The sequence below is a fragment of the Zychaea mexicana genome (genome assembly GCF_025766255.1).
Source record: "Zychaea mexicana strain RSA 1403 chromosome Unknown BDB00scaffold_52, whole genome shotgun sequence".
NCBI lineage: Eukaryota > Fungi > Mucoromycota > Mucoromycetes > Mucorales > Lichtheimiaceae > Zychaea > Zychaea mexicana.
In genome coordinates this window covers 16,019-29,950 of record NW_026516715.1, presented here as the reverse complement: position 1 = coordinate 29,950, position 13,932 = coordinate 16,019, and the positions used below count along the sequence as shown (strand labels likewise).

Below are 13,932 nucleotides of genomic sequence, written 5' to 3'. Positions count from 1 at the left end.
TAGAATGAGATCATTGATTATCGGTATTTACGTATGGAAAAATTGCTTTTCAGATATTGTGCAATGTCACCACGACGGCAGCACAGAACAATATCTATCAGAGAAACGTACTTTATAACATGACCGATTCGTTACTGACGCTGAAGATGTCCATTTTTGTCAACTGCTCGCTCACTGAATTATCAATCTTTATCAACTATATAAATTAGCTTTTGCAATCCGCTGAGCAGACATGACTGTACACAACAAGCAAGTAGTTAGTAATAAGGCACAAGTTTGGGCATTCCCTTATATCACCGTTACAATATAAAAGGTGAGTGGTAACATCAAATGTGGCTACTGCTGTAAATTCCAAGTACAGAGACAGACAAGTACTTTTGTTGCTACGACAGTAATGGGTGCTTGATCTACTATCATCAGCAGTTACTGAGATATATTTCTTTTTCTATCAAGACAATGCATGTAGATGTTTTAGCAATACTGTTAGTTGTGTCATCATGAGGAACAATAGACTATTCATTCTCGAGAGCTGCATCTAGATGACTGTAAGAAGCTGTGCTGCAAGTATAAATGTATACACACTCGAGCGACTTCTCCAAGAAGTACATCATCTATCCAAACCATGTCATCATCTTACGTGGGAAAAACGACGGGAACGATGTGACAGATCCCTGGCAAACGGGAACTTGTATCAGAATTTCTGATGTTTCAGGTCGTGGACCTTTTGAAAATGTCCGAAGGAGAGATGGGAAGGGGGAACCGATGTAGAGGGGGATGACAAACAACAAGTACAAACAATATACGACAATCCCAATGCATAAGGTTCAAAGCATCAGCGAGGGCCGAAAGTGGCAAAGCCCACACACACACACACACATCTCTACTTTGTCGTTTGACGAACTTTGTCGTTTGACGAGTTGACGCCAACAGGGACGGTTACACGCAGTTGTATATACTCCGCTTTGCGATCCCATCTTTTTGCAACCTTTGCACGGTCCATCTCTCTTTTAGCTGTGCGTCTTTTTCTTCTTCAGCTCAGTCCGGAAAGAGGTTAAAAAGACTCAAGATCTTTTACAATTGAACCCAGGTGTGGATTTACTTTGACATCTTTATTTTTTTTCATATTCCACTTTATACCCTTTTCTTCCATCTATAACAAATTCCGCGTTTCTACTCCTGAATTGGGCGTTTCCCTTGTCTCTCTCTCTCTCTCTCCCCTCAAACACACTCGTATAGTACATTCCGCGTAGCTCCTATTGACACTTTTTTTTTGTTATAGCATGTCTGTGTACAGCCATCGACCCGTGGTACCTGGTCCACAAAATCGCATCATTGAGATGCTTGATGCCATCCGGGCTGAATTCGATAACCTTGTTCGAGATGTCTACATGAATAAGACCGAAAAAGAAAATATCGAGCACAAAAGTATAGTATCTCTTTTTTTTTCTTTGAACATTACGATTCGATAAATACTGACGTTTTTTTTTGGCTATCTATTAGTGACAACACAATTGCAAGAGATGCATAATTTCCAACAGACTCTTATAGAGATTGAGAGACAACAACAGGCCATGAAGAAGCAGTACGTTTTGTTTCATTGTTTATTTATACTCTTTTTCTATATGTATTACTACACGCGTAATTTTTTCAAGAAACTCATGTATATGGGAATCTGTGTCATTTTTTCGGCCGGTCTAGATACGAAGAAGAAATTGCTCGACTCCGTCAACAGTTGGAGCAAGCTCAAGTTCGCGCTGGCCAACATGCACCGATGCCGCCAAGTAGCAGTAGCAATAACAACAGTAACAGCAACAACAATAGCAGTGGATCGCATCCACAGCCACCGCCGCCTGCGCCACCATCTCATCATCAGCAACAACAACAACCACCTAGCATTGGGCCAGGATCATCAAATTATTTTGGAGGGATTATGAACGCGCACGGTAACGGAAACAGCCAAGGGCCGCCACCACCTGGGTTGATGGCGCCACCGCAAGCAGCAGCAGCAGGAGCAGGAGGAGCCGGAGATCACGCGCTTCCTCCGCATTATCCCCCTTCATCGCAAGCGCCTCCGCCCCCTCCGCCAGGTTCCGCTCCTGGCTACATGAATGGATCCGGCCAAGGTAATACACAATGGAATTGTATACTTTCCTTTATACACTTTTTTTTTAATCCGAGCCCTGAACATCCACTTTATATTTTTAAGGTTATGGAGGAGGATACCCACCACGTGGCAGTGGACCTGCGCCTGGCACACCCACGTCGTCACACGCGGCTCCGATAACAACAAACGATCCGGCTGGAACACCCAAACGCAAATCAGCTTCATCGATGAACGGGCCCATGTCGTCTGGTCCTCCTCCACCCCCACCCGGTAATAACAGTGCTATGGTAGCACAACAGCAACAACGAACCAAGGGTCAAATGGGTGGTGGTGGTGGTGGTGGTGGTAGTGCAGGTGGACCTACAACGCCGGTCGGATTATCTGATGTCGATCCTGACAGTGTTCCACCCAACATGAAGGTCGAAGGACGCGATTGGTTTGCACTGTAAGGCCTCTCTTTTCTCTGATATTCTGTAGGTGTAATGCAAGATGTGTGGTTTTCTCATCCTTCTTTTTGCTATGTAATCCCCTCTGTTTCTAGCTTTAATCCCAAGACATCACGCTACCTTAAAGTCGATTTACTGCACAGCATTGATCATCCTAGCGTTGTATGCTGTGTCAAGTTTAGCGCCGACGGTCGGTGGATGGCCGCTGGCTGCAACAGAGCAACATACATTTACGATGTCGCCACTGCTAATTTGTCATGGTAAACACCTATTTTTTATGGGACGAACATTACAAGGCGGAAGAAAGGGCTAAACAGGGATATGTAATGTAGTGTACTTCAAGACGATGGCGTTCAAAAAGATGGCGACTTGTACATCCGCTCTGTGTGCTTTAGTCCTGATGGCAAATACCTCGCCACGGGTGCCGAGGATAAACAAATTCGAGTATGTCCTGTTGATATTGGGGAAAAGAAAGCAAACAAAATGTGTAGTAACCACGATGATGGAACAACTAGATCTGGGACATTGGTCAACGCCAAATCCGAAACGTTTTCAGAGGACACGAGCAAGACATTTACTCACTCGACTTTAGTCGAGACGGTCGAGTCATTGTGTCAGGATCGGGCGATCGCACTGTGCGGATATGGAGCATGATTGAACAAAAGGAAATGCATTGTATTCCGATTCAGGATCTGGATCAAAAGGATCCGGGTGTGACGAGTGTTGCCATTTCGCCCGACAGTCGACTGGTTGCTGCGGGCAGTCTAGACAAGATGGTCCGCGTATGGGACATTCACACTGCCCAGCCTTTGGAGCGTCTGGAAGGCCACAAGGACAGTGTGTATTCGGTTGCGTTCACACCGGATGGGCGGTCGCTTGTGAGTGGTAGTTTGGATAAGACGATCAAGATGTGGCAGCTAGGAAACAATGATGGACGAGGCTATGGTGGTATGGACAGAGATCGATCCAAGGGTCCATGCAAGATGACATTTACTGGCCACAAGGTAATTCGGAAAGAGGGAAGGGGGTTTGACGGTGTAACGATATATTTACTAACCCTTTAAAACCAACCCAAAAAGGACTTTGTGTTGTCGGTTGCTTGCACGCCGGACGGTAATTGGATTGTTTCGGGCTCGAAAGATCGCGGGGTGCAGTTCTGGGATCCTCGGACAGGACAGACGCAGTTTATGCTTCAGGGACACAAAAATTCTGGTACGTCTGATCGCGATCGCCGTGTGATACGCAATGAGAAGCTCTAATAGATACTAACGTAATTATATGCATTGTGTGTATTTAGTCATCTCGGTGGCTATAAGTCCATCCGGACGGCCACTGTTTGCAACAGGCTCGGGAGATAACCGCGCGAGAATCTGGAGTTATGAGCCACTTGGTAAGTAACATTGCTGCTATTCGAACCACATTCGAGAGAACGTTTTTTGCTAACATGACCTTCCTGATAAGCTTGAAAAAAACATGATCCACATTTCTTTCTTCTGTTGATATTTCGCTCTTTCTTTCTTTTGTTTTGCATAATTCTGCGCACACACACAGACACACACTAGCACACATTCACTCACTCACTCACTGTCACTCACTGTCACTCACTCACTCTTCTTTTGCTTCTTCTTCACACAACATACAAACGCATATTCGCCTTTGTATATACGTTACTCTTTCCCGGGTTGATTTGATGTTTCTCTGCGCGCGCGCAAGTTGACGAGTTTTCTTTCTTTTCCTACATGTTTACACTCACACGCACACATTTATATATATATATATATATATTGCTTATATATTAACTATTATAACTATGTAGCTTGCCATCCAGTGGCTGATTATATATAATTATCCGTTTATTGGTTCTGTTCGGGTCAAGCGGGTTCTTTGATGTTGTAGTTGTTATTTGGCCAGCCCTCTAATACCCCCAAAAAAGAAAGAAACGATATATTATGTATAATGCAGAAAACATTTACAGCAGCAGCAAAGAGAACTTTAAAAAGGTGGGGGAGGGGGGCGAGAGAGACATTTAAAAGAGGTTAGTGGCAAATTGGAAGTGAAAATTGATCTTCATTTTCTTATGTAACCGTGACACACGCCTGTCCTGTTCGTGTACCGTGGCCCTTTTCTTCTCGTTCAATGGCAGTTGTACTTGTCTGCTGATCGTCACCATCGTCCGCCATCCTGATATAGATCGCATAGCATCCCAATAATCCTGCCATCTGTATATTTGTTGGGTCCTGCTTTAGCAACTCTTGCTCTCTCTCTCTGTGTGTGTATTCGTCTTGCTATTACCTGAATCATCTTGAGCACCCATAACGCGAAGCCCCATGCATAGATTGCTTGTCCAAACGTCGCTATCAGTTTGTCCACACATGGCTCTGTGTTCGTCGCGTCAGTACCCGTCATGGGCAAGTTTCTGTCGAGCGGACCGGCAAACCCCTGGCACTGTAATCGCACCTGCAGTTGTTTAAGCAGGACCGCGCCGTCACTGCTATCATAAGCACGTTGCCATGAATCATCCAACTGTTCAACGACATATGTATTCCGATCGAACATCAAGATCCACGTTGTTTGTACGAGTTGGAAACCCACAAAAACAACGAGTGGCATGACGTACTTGATAAAAAAGTCAGTATATAATTTTTCTTTTATATTAATCATGGCATGAAAAATTGTTGTAATACCCAGTGAATCGAACCGCGCAGTGAGAGTGAAATGGAGAGTATCAATGCGTAGAACAATGCAAACAGCGCATGGAACCAGTTGAGCTCAAGGCCGATGGAAGGTACGACTGTGATGCCTTTTGCCTTTGTGGTTCTGTACATCAGGCATTGATGTGTAGAACAGTATCGGAGAGAATACAGCGCCAGGGACGATATGGTAAACTAAGTAAAGACTCGTTCAATGTTTTTTTTTTCCATCGATCTGTAGTGTTTTGCGCTTGGAGGAAAAGATGTATTTTTGTTTTACAGCAAGTAGAATTATGGATGTAAAGAGGATCCAGCGTCGGTACCGTAATAATCGCTTCTTGTTGTTGTTGTTGTTGTAGGCTTCGTCGTCGTCGTTGTGGTGTAGCAGTGAAAGCTTCTCACCATCTTGCGATGATGACGGTTGTATGGAAAAGTATGCGAGCATGGAAGAAAGAAAGTGGAGAAGAAGGGAAAGAAAGAGACAGGGAATTTGGAGAGAGAGAGGATTTGAATTATGCATTTGGCCCATATCTCAATCCAGTTGTAATTGGTGGGGGCGTGTCGCCCGGTAAAACTGAATTTCCTTTTTTTTTCTGCTTCCAACCTAGGAACGCTTGCTATCGAATTTTGTGGAGAATTTACAAATTTTCTAGCCTTTATAGCTTTTATTTCACCCTGTTTGCCCGTTATCTAAAGTGTAGCCCTAAGAACTCTTTCTTTTGGGTGCACATTGAAAGGAAACAAGCAGAGTGTAGACAGGCGGGATAAGCTGCCCTATATTTTTTTTCCCACCGTGTATTTTTTTATAATGCGTGGCAGACAGTTTCCTTTCATAGCATGAATATTGCTAAGTTCTGGTCTGAAGAATCATTGCACCAGCGAACGGCGCGCCGCATGCGCCGCCGCCATGTTAAAAACACTTGAACCTTACCACGCACACTACCTTACATGAAACTAAGGGCGAGAACTGCCCCCCCCTCTTTGCCAATGATAAAATGGACACCGATACACGACGTGAATGTAACTTTATCAAAAAGCGACAAGCGCATCGGTCATGTGAAGCAGTTCTTTTTTTTTTTTGATGCTGATGCAAGCACACTTTGACTTTTATGCATTCACATGCAGTTCCGGCGTGTGCGATGTTGTTGTTTACGTGTAATATACGTAAATAACCCTAAATTCCAGTCCTGGTTGCTACCATGCTGAAAACCTCGAAAGATCAGGGTCCTGGTCGAGCTACTATCAACTACTACTAGGATGGTGTCAAGAATTACATTGACCAACTTTTCAATAAAAGCGCGCTAATAGAAAAAAAGAGCAAGTGCTTTTGTTAATAAAGAACAAAGGTTTATTATTAGTACAAAAGGATGGATTCTAACTATACAATCTACTCTTTTTTTATTGACTGGCTCTAGAGGAAAAATGTATCGTCGTTGTCGTTTGCCCGGATTTACTCTTCGTCAGCAGAGAAGTTGACGTTGGGGTTGAAGAACAAGGATTCGCGGCCCCAGAAAAAGTCCTGTAATATAAAAAAAGTGATGAGAAGACCAACTTGTTTCTTCCTTTCACTCCCTCCCTCTCAATCCCAGTCCCAATCCAGCACCATTGATACCGTACCTTAGTGCGGGTGTTCATGTAAGGGTACTTGACGAACTTGCGAGGGTGGTGTTCCATGTGCTCTTCATGGGCAAGCATAAGGTTGTAAGAGTTAATGCTGACAGCAATGAGACTACAAGTTTTTTGAAAATAAGGTTTTTTTTTAGTTTCGAGAATGAATTCATTTTGTAGAAATGGAAAACACGTGCAAATAAAAAGGAAATCTACATACGCAGGAATGCAGACAAAGATGCTAATCTTCTTCCAAGTCTCGGCGGCGGCTATATATAACATATATTGTTAAGGCAATTGTTGAAGAATGGAGGGCCCTATCCCTCGATGAGTTGCTTTTCTGTAGACGTCAAAAACAAAACATATACGTACGACCGGCATGGGACTTGACGGCTTCACGCTGGGCAGCGAATTCGGCACCCGAGACAGCAGAAGTGGTCTGGAAACGGACACCAGCGCGCTTAGCGGCAGTAGCCAATTGCGAGTTGAACAAGACGCGGGAAGCCATTTGTGTTTGTATGAGAGAGAAGGGAGGTTCAAAGGGGGTGGTTTTGTTTGTCGGGTTGGTGGGCAGGGACAACAACACACGTTTGCAAATTCAGGTGACTGTTTCAAAAATAGCCAATCAGAACGAAATTTTTGGGGGATCGTCTCCCTCTCTCTCTGTCTTTCGCGGAGCAGGCACGTCCATTGCATTTCCCCCCCCCCCTCCTCCGATAAACAAAATTATCACGCGTTTCTGTATTGTTCAAGTTCTTCTCAATTTCGTGTCATAACACCAGTCTGACTTGTCATCTAACATAGAATTTTAGGGGTAAGATTGACGTTAAAGATTATGCAGTGTATAATTTTAATGTTGCTACACCAGATAGGGTATCATCATCCATGACAACGCATGGCTCTCGCTTAACGGGACATCCTGGCCTTCTATTTCCATAGTAACCAGAATAAAGTAAGGCATTTGCTATCATTAATCTGTTCAATAACACAAGTGCAGTGCACGGACGTACATTCGTTTTTGGATAGAATGGACTGCAGCCTTCTTTTTTAATTCGATTCAGCAGCGCAGAGATTTATTGGCTATTACGAAGGTCAAATCAAAGGATGATTGTGCTTATATTACGCAATGTAAGGGAAACCGCAAATAGTGTATTAGACAAACCATAATGTTGGCCGGAGGTGGTGACAAGAAGTAAAAGATCATCTTTTGATCTGGGAGTATATACTACTTACGTCAGCCATCAACGAGTATGGCAAGTGTATGTACTGCAAGACAGTACCATTGGTGACCGACAATAGCTGGCATATCTACTGTCCGTATCATATTCGAAGTTAAGATGCTAATTTGTTATCAGTGACACTTTAGGATTCTATCAAAACACATGGCTGAGTCGAAATAGCATACACCCACGGACCTAAAAAACCGCACCCCACAACCTCTCTATTCTAATTATTCAATGCGTCGTGGCTATGATTTTGCGGACACAAAAAAAATCAATGGAAATCATTTTTATATAGTTTGAAAACATAGCAATAGAAAAAGTGTAAGTAGGAAGGGTTTCGTTAATAGTGGAGCGAACGATAACGTTATAGTAATCAGGGATAATGTTAAAAAGTGATAAGAAACGATATCGTTATCACGCAGAGGAAGAGGGTATTTTGACACGCTGTTATCCAATAAGAGGATGTACATAGGCTATATTCTTTAATGAGACTGCATGTTTGTATGATGCATGTGACACCACACACACACACACACACACAGCATACACGATTGAGACTCGCATATATTTGTATCTTCTTGTTGCTGCCTTGCATTTAGCGATCTTTTTCTTCTTTCTTCACTATTACTACGCTTACACACATAAAACTACATTCAGAAAATGACACAGGATAAATGGTAAGTTATTACCTAATATCGTATTCGTTGATACAAGGATATGTTTTGACTTTTTAAATCCATAGCCTCGTTGATGTTCACACGCACGTCTACTTGCCAGAGTATCTGGAGCTACTTCGTCGTCGCGAACAAGTTCCCCGTGTATTACCACCGCTTGAAGAAGGTCTAGACGAGCGTCTGATCATCCTGCCCGACGAAGACAAGGGCGAGTCCACCAAGAACGGCCGGCCAGTAGGTGCAGCATACTACGACGTGCGTGAGAAACTGGCGTTTATGGACAAGCACGACATTGATATCTCCGTGGTCAGCTTAGCCAATCCATGGATCGATTTCTTGCCACCCACGCAAGAAACGTTTGACCTGGCGCGCCGACTGAACATTTCCATGGAGAACATGTGCCAAGAGCCCATCACGCAAGGCCGCCTGTACGGTATGGGCACGTTGCCACTGTCGTCGGTCAAAGGATCTGTAGCAGAAGTGGAACATATTGCAAGTCTGCCGCGCATGCGTGGTGTGATTATGGGCACTTTTGGTTGTGGTGGCAAAGGGTTGGATGATCCGGCGCTGGTACCGCTGTTTGAAGCCATTGCAAAGCACAATCTGACCATCTTTTTACACCCACACTATGGTGTCAACTTGCCTGCTTCTGGCAACACGGATGCAGGCCATTCGCTCGCATTGGCGTTGGGCTTCCCGTTCGAGACCACCTATGCCGTCTCACGGCTTATCTTGTCCGGCATCTTTGACCGAGTTCCGGACCTCAAAATCTTGTTGGCACATTCGGGTGGCACATTGCCTTTCCTTGCCGGTCGTCTGGATTCCTGCGTCGCGCATGATCCCGCCGTTGCTTCCAAGCTCGAACATCCCCCTTCGCACTATCTCAAGAAACTCTACTTTGATGCTGTCATTTACCACGCAACAGGTGTCAAGGCAACTGCCGATTTTGTCGACCCAAGTCAAATCATGTTTGGCACCGATCATCCGTTCTTTCCTCCTCTTGAGTCCAAGGACGCTCGGTGGATGTCTGTAGATAGTAATTTGGCAGCTATTTCTAATGCTGGATTGGATGAGCCCGCCGTGGCAGGCATTCTGGGTAAAAACGCATTGAGAATTTTCAATCTGGAGATGCCTTGCGAAAATGAGTAACAATAAAAGAAACGGCGAACCACTGTAGAGAACAAAGGGGACGATTGGTGCATCACACTGGGGTTAACTGGATCGCATTTATTGTTGTCTGGGGGAAAAAAAAAAGGCGGTATGAATGGTACAGCGAAATGGAAACATTGGGGTTTTAGTTGATGGGTTGATAAGCGTATTCGGGAGGACTCAAGATAGCGATAAGTGACAATACGGCTGCCAGGAAAATGCTGAAGCACCAACTGATTGTGGAAATGATGAACGAAACGTTGTATCGGGTTCCGACGTAGAATGTGGCGCTCGAGTTGAACAGATAAGCAATGACGCCCATCGAAAAGGCTTGTGGAATTGCATGAAGAACGAAAAGACCGGACAGCGTCATCCATGCTCGAGCGCGTTTTCGTCGATCGCTGCACATTGTGCCAAACAATGCAAGGATGGTCAGGCCACCTAAAATAGCAGCGAGTACCATACCCGCAGCTGCTGCACGCCTGAAACAAAACCCAAACGACCATGTCAGTTCAAACACAAACTATCATCCACCCCCCTTTACAATCCGCAGAGGGCCTTACCATAGCTCGCAGAAGCCATCTGTGGTTAGAGAGTGATGAAAGAGCTTTTGTAAATGATTTTGTCCTGGTATTTCCCCCCCCCTTTTGTCTTTAAGATGATATTACCTTCACTACAGTCGCCTTGATCATCTACAGGAAACGGTCGACAATCCCGTGAGTAACTGCGAGAATCAAAAAAGAGCGTGTGAGTTTGAGCTTGTCCAAAGCTATCGTCTACAGAACTACTACAAGCACGCACTACACTGATACCAGCAGTAGTAATAGTAGGAGTAGTATTAGCAAGGTCCAAACGTCTCCGTTGTTTTACCTTCGACACAGTCGGAACAAGCCATAGTCTGTTTCCATATATAACGGCATAGGTGCGACAAATGATAACCTAATAAGCCATACCCCATTTTTTTTGGCTGTTAGTGTAAAGTAAAGCGAACAATAGGAAACTTGTAGTAGAAAGAAAAAAAAAGCTTGGCTGCCCTTGGCAATTGGATCCTTACCATTTTGGCATTACGAGTGAGACAATGGTCAATGCATAATTGCAAAGAAAAACAAAGAATGTGACAACGTATGCAAGAAGTGAGACTGCCATGAATAATGAGGTATATATATGCGTGTATTTGTGTTTGAATATGTGTACGTATGTGACAAGTAGAAGAAAAGAGGGAGTAACTGGAGAGCGAAAAGAGTTAATAGTAACGACTATGAAGCTTCTCTCTTTTTTTTTTATTCTCTTGAATCGGAGTTCTCTCTGTGTGAGCATACACGTTGTTGCTGACAGCAAGAAGGCATTGTCATTTATTAACATAACAGCGGTACAAAACGAGGTCTCCTAGTATTTCCAGTGTCCCAACTACTTGAGCATGTCTATTACAGGTGTAAATCCATATCACCATCGAACTTCTTTGCTGCTGGTTCTGTTGTTTTTCGATGCTCGATGTAATAATAGGGTCATCAAATAAATGATCGGTACAGTTACTGGTGTACCACTAATAACAGACATACTCTACTTTCTGCTGGTCACCCTTTCCAAAACCAGTGGCGACAAATGCAGATGACGAGTTTCTGCGTAACTCTCTTTGCTTCTTGAAGTTTGGCTATCACAGGTGCCAGAGTGCAGTAAATATCTTCAACTTACTTCTCTCATTGGCTATTTTAAAAAAAAGTCAAAAGCAGGAAGTTGGTCTGTCTAGAAGCAACTGCTAGAAGGATGGCGAACAGCACAGAATTATTTCGTACATTATGTGAGCTTTAACGAGCTGCTTATATACCATCACAACGTGATCAGTTATTATATCAATTGATATAGCAAATATATGGGTTTGTTATGCTGTCATATAATAAGCACAAGGTGAATAAATATGATCTTAGTGACGAATAGAAGATGCTCTCTAGATATACAGCTGACTGTGGCTTCCAAACTGTAAGGCATAACCATCTCTAGAGTATGCGTCTAGGATATAAAAACAAAGTAATGGGTGTGTATGATTGGTTATGATATTATGGTTATTCATCTAGGAGGAGGCACACAGTTTGCGATATACCTTAATAAACTTGGTCTTAGAATTGAAAAAGGCTCTGAAAAGATCAGTTCTGTGTCTTCACGTAGTACTGCAAACAGAGCAACGATAGATTTTTTGCAAAGCGTATTGTACAAGACGACCGATTCTTGTCGAGATAGGATAATGGTACTACAGAGATATGCTGCCCAATACACCAGAGGCATACCAATTACTTTGATATATATGAATTACACGTACCATCATGCAGGTGGCACTCAGATATGAGGATCGCGAGAAATTTTATATGTCAGAGCAGAAATGTCCGTGTTAATTGGTGCATGATATGTATATGGAGCATTGGTGTAAGACTTAAAATGATAACAACAGAAAGACGACGGAAACAACCTTTGTGTCTTGAGTGTTTTTCATCAAGGATAACGACGTCGGTTTTTTGTGAGGCGCGCAAAGGTTCGACGCTAAATATCATATATTGCCCAGATACCTTAAAAATAAACAACATAGGACAAACTGTCGGTGTTGGTGGTATGAAAAGCAAAGGGTATACTATATACGGGCATCCGCAGATTGCTAAGTTTTAGAAAAAAAAAAGTGAACACACGTTTTTAGGCGATACTCTCTAATGGAAATGCTCCATTACCCGTTTACCGTAAGCTTGGGTATTTGGCGGTATGATAGCGTTTTACCATGGTCGAGAGAGAAGAGAGTAACGCTCCAGCTCAGTGATTTAATCAGGGACTGATAAACCATCCAAAACACATTTTGACGATGGCCAACACAGCATTGATTAGGTTGTGAATCCTCACTAAAATGCGCTCACTCACGCACGGCTTTATTTAATTATACTTGTGGATCTGTTGTTAGTTGTTTCGTGCCTATAACTTGGATTCATAGCCGAAAAAGTCATACAGCATCATAATTCTAAATGTGGAATAGCTTGTTGTATCTTTACTTAGCTACTACGCAGCACGAGGGAAAATCTGATAAGTCTTGTACAAACGATGCTCAGGTTTGCATAAGGGAAAGAATGTAACTCCTCCTGAGCAACAGGATTGCACAATTGAGGAGCCACTAGACTGAAGCTGCTAAGCACATGGATCACCCATGGTTTGCTGTGGTGAAGTGACACTGACTGCTGCGAGCGGTCAGCGGACCTTTTTTGCATCACGAACGAACGGGCTAGTATAAAAAGAAGCTAAGCAAACTTTTTTTTAATTCTCTTTCCTTCGTCGGATACCAAATACATCCGTGAGAAACAATAAGAACAATGCCATCGCCACCCACGCTACCCAACAGAATGGATAATTACTATTACAACACCAGCAGCAACTATTCTAGTCCGTATAGTCCCTCTTCTCATAGCTATAACAATAACGTAATGAGCGGCTCGTCGTACCCGCCACCAGTGCCCTCATCGCCAACCACTGCACCAGGCGGGTTTTCTTGCATATATATCAACAACGATGCTCAGCAGCAGCAGCAACAACAACAACAATATCCTCATCCAGGACAACAACAACCATCAATGACTCTACCCTATCATGGAGGTGCAGGAGGTCCATACTATCAGCAGCAACATCATCCATATTCCGCACAACAGCAGCCACAGCCCCCAGGAAGTATGGGACCGGGAGGTTTTGTCATTCCTTCAATGAATCCAAATAACAACTATTTTCCCAATAATCCACAACAGCACTATTACCCATCATCCATACCTTCTCCTACTGCTGGTGGTCCACCTCCTCCTCTACCATTTCAATCACCTGTAATGCACCAGCAGCAGCAATATCCGTCGCCGCCACAGCAACCTCCTCCCTTTTACTGAACAGCTTGATCCATGTATTATTATTGTTGATATTAAAATTATATTGTATATACAAAAAAAAACTGTAATAGATAAACTAAGTTGATGTGGGGATTTGAAAGGGAACAGGTGCTAATTTACAAAGTGTGATGCAATCGTG

General features: G+C 43.5%; 7 protein-coding genes across 7 annotated transcripts; 4 read left to right on the top strand and 3 right to left on the bottom strand.

Moving 5' to 3' along the window:
* Positions 1-1,337: 1,337 nt before the first annotated feature.
* Positions 1,338-3,948, top strand: BDB00DRAFT_873775 (WD40-repeat-containing domain protein; the record flags this gene model as incomplete). The annotated part of the gene is made up of 9 exons (XM_053127139.1): positions 1,338-1,425; positions 1,501-1,582; positions 1,699-2,123; positions 2,207-2,549; positions 2,646-2,810; positions 2,883-2,994; positions 3,066-3,554; positions 3,630-3,762; positions 3,848-3,948. The coding sequence occupies 9 exons, from the start codon at positions 1,338-1,340 to the stop codon at positions 3,946-3,948; spliced, it is 1,938 nt and encodes a 645-aa protein (XP_052978204.1).
* Positions 3,949-4,243: 295 nt separating this feature from the next.
* BDB00DRAFT_830360 (uncharacterized protein) lies at positions 4,244-6,025 on the bottom strand. The gene is made up of 4 exons (XM_053124026.1): positions 5,521-6,025; positions 5,235-5,435; positions 4,843-5,166; positions 4,244-4,769 (listed from the first exon to the last, which is right to left on the bottom strand). Exons 1-4 carry the CDS (start codon positions 5,767-5,769, stop codon positions 4,626-4,628), a joined length of 918 nt encoding a protein of 305 aa, XP_052978203.1. The 5' UTR covers positions 5,770-6,025; the 3' UTR covers positions 4,244-4,625.
* A 665-nt stretch (positions 6,026-6,690) lies between these two features.
* BDB00DRAFT_873773 (cytochrome c oxidase, subunit VIa) lies at positions 6,691-7,356 on the bottom strand (the record flags this gene model as incomplete). Its single annotated transcript, XM_053127138.1, has 4 exons — positions 6,691-6,759; positions 6,858-6,969; positions 7,069-7,117; positions 7,221-7,356. 4 exons carry the CDS (start codon positions 7,354-7,356, stop codon positions 6,691-6,693), a joined length of 366 nt encoding a protein of 121 aa, XP_052978202.1.
* Positions 7,357-7,419: 63 nt separating this feature from the next.
* Positions 7,420-8,207, top strand: BDB00DRAFT_830351 (uncharacterized protein). Its single transcript, XM_053124025.1, has 2 exons — positions 7,420-7,775; positions 7,859-8,207. The coding sequence occupies exons 1-2, from the start codon at positions 7,734-7,736 to the stop codon at positions 7,994-7,996; spliced, it is 180 nt and encodes a 59-aa protein (XP_052978201.1). The 5' UTR covers positions 7,420-7,733; the 3' UTR covers positions 7,997-8,207.
* Positions 8,208-8,731: 524 nt separating this feature from the next.
* Positions 8,732-9,894, top strand: BDB00DRAFT_789085 (uncharacterized protein; the record flags this gene model as incomplete). Its single annotated transcript, XM_053120853.1, has 2 exons — positions 8,732-8,748; positions 8,814-9,894. 2 exons carry the CDS (start codon positions 8,732-8,734, stop codon positions 9,892-9,894), a joined length of 1,098 nt encoding a protein of 365 aa, XP_052978200.1.
* Positions 9,895-9,966: 72 nt separating this feature from the next.
* Positions 9,967-11,501, bottom strand: BDB00DRAFT_462652 (uncharacterized protein). The gene is made up of 5 exons (XM_053117471.1): positions 10,949-11,501; positions 10,765-10,833; positions 10,563-10,618; positions 10,458-10,476; positions 9,967-10,376 (listed from the first exon to the last, which is right to left on the bottom strand). Exons 1-5 carry the CDS (start codon positions 11,254-11,256, stop codon positions 10,040-10,042), a joined length of 789 nt encoding a protein of 262 aa, XP_052978199.1. The 5' UTR covers positions 11,257-11,501; the 3' UTR covers positions 9,967-10,039.
* Positions 11,502-13,200: 1,699 nt separating this feature from the next.
* BDB00DRAFT_830344 (uncharacterized protein) lies at positions 13,201-13,837 on the top strand. The gene has a single exon (XM_053124024.1). The coding sequence runs from the start codon at positions 13,236-13,238 to the stop codon at positions 13,791-13,793; it is 558 nt and encodes a 185-aa protein (XP_052978198.1). The 5' UTR covers positions 13,201-13,235; the 3' UTR covers positions 13,794-13,837.
* The last annotated feature ends 95 nt before the right edge of the window (positions 13,838-13,932 follow it).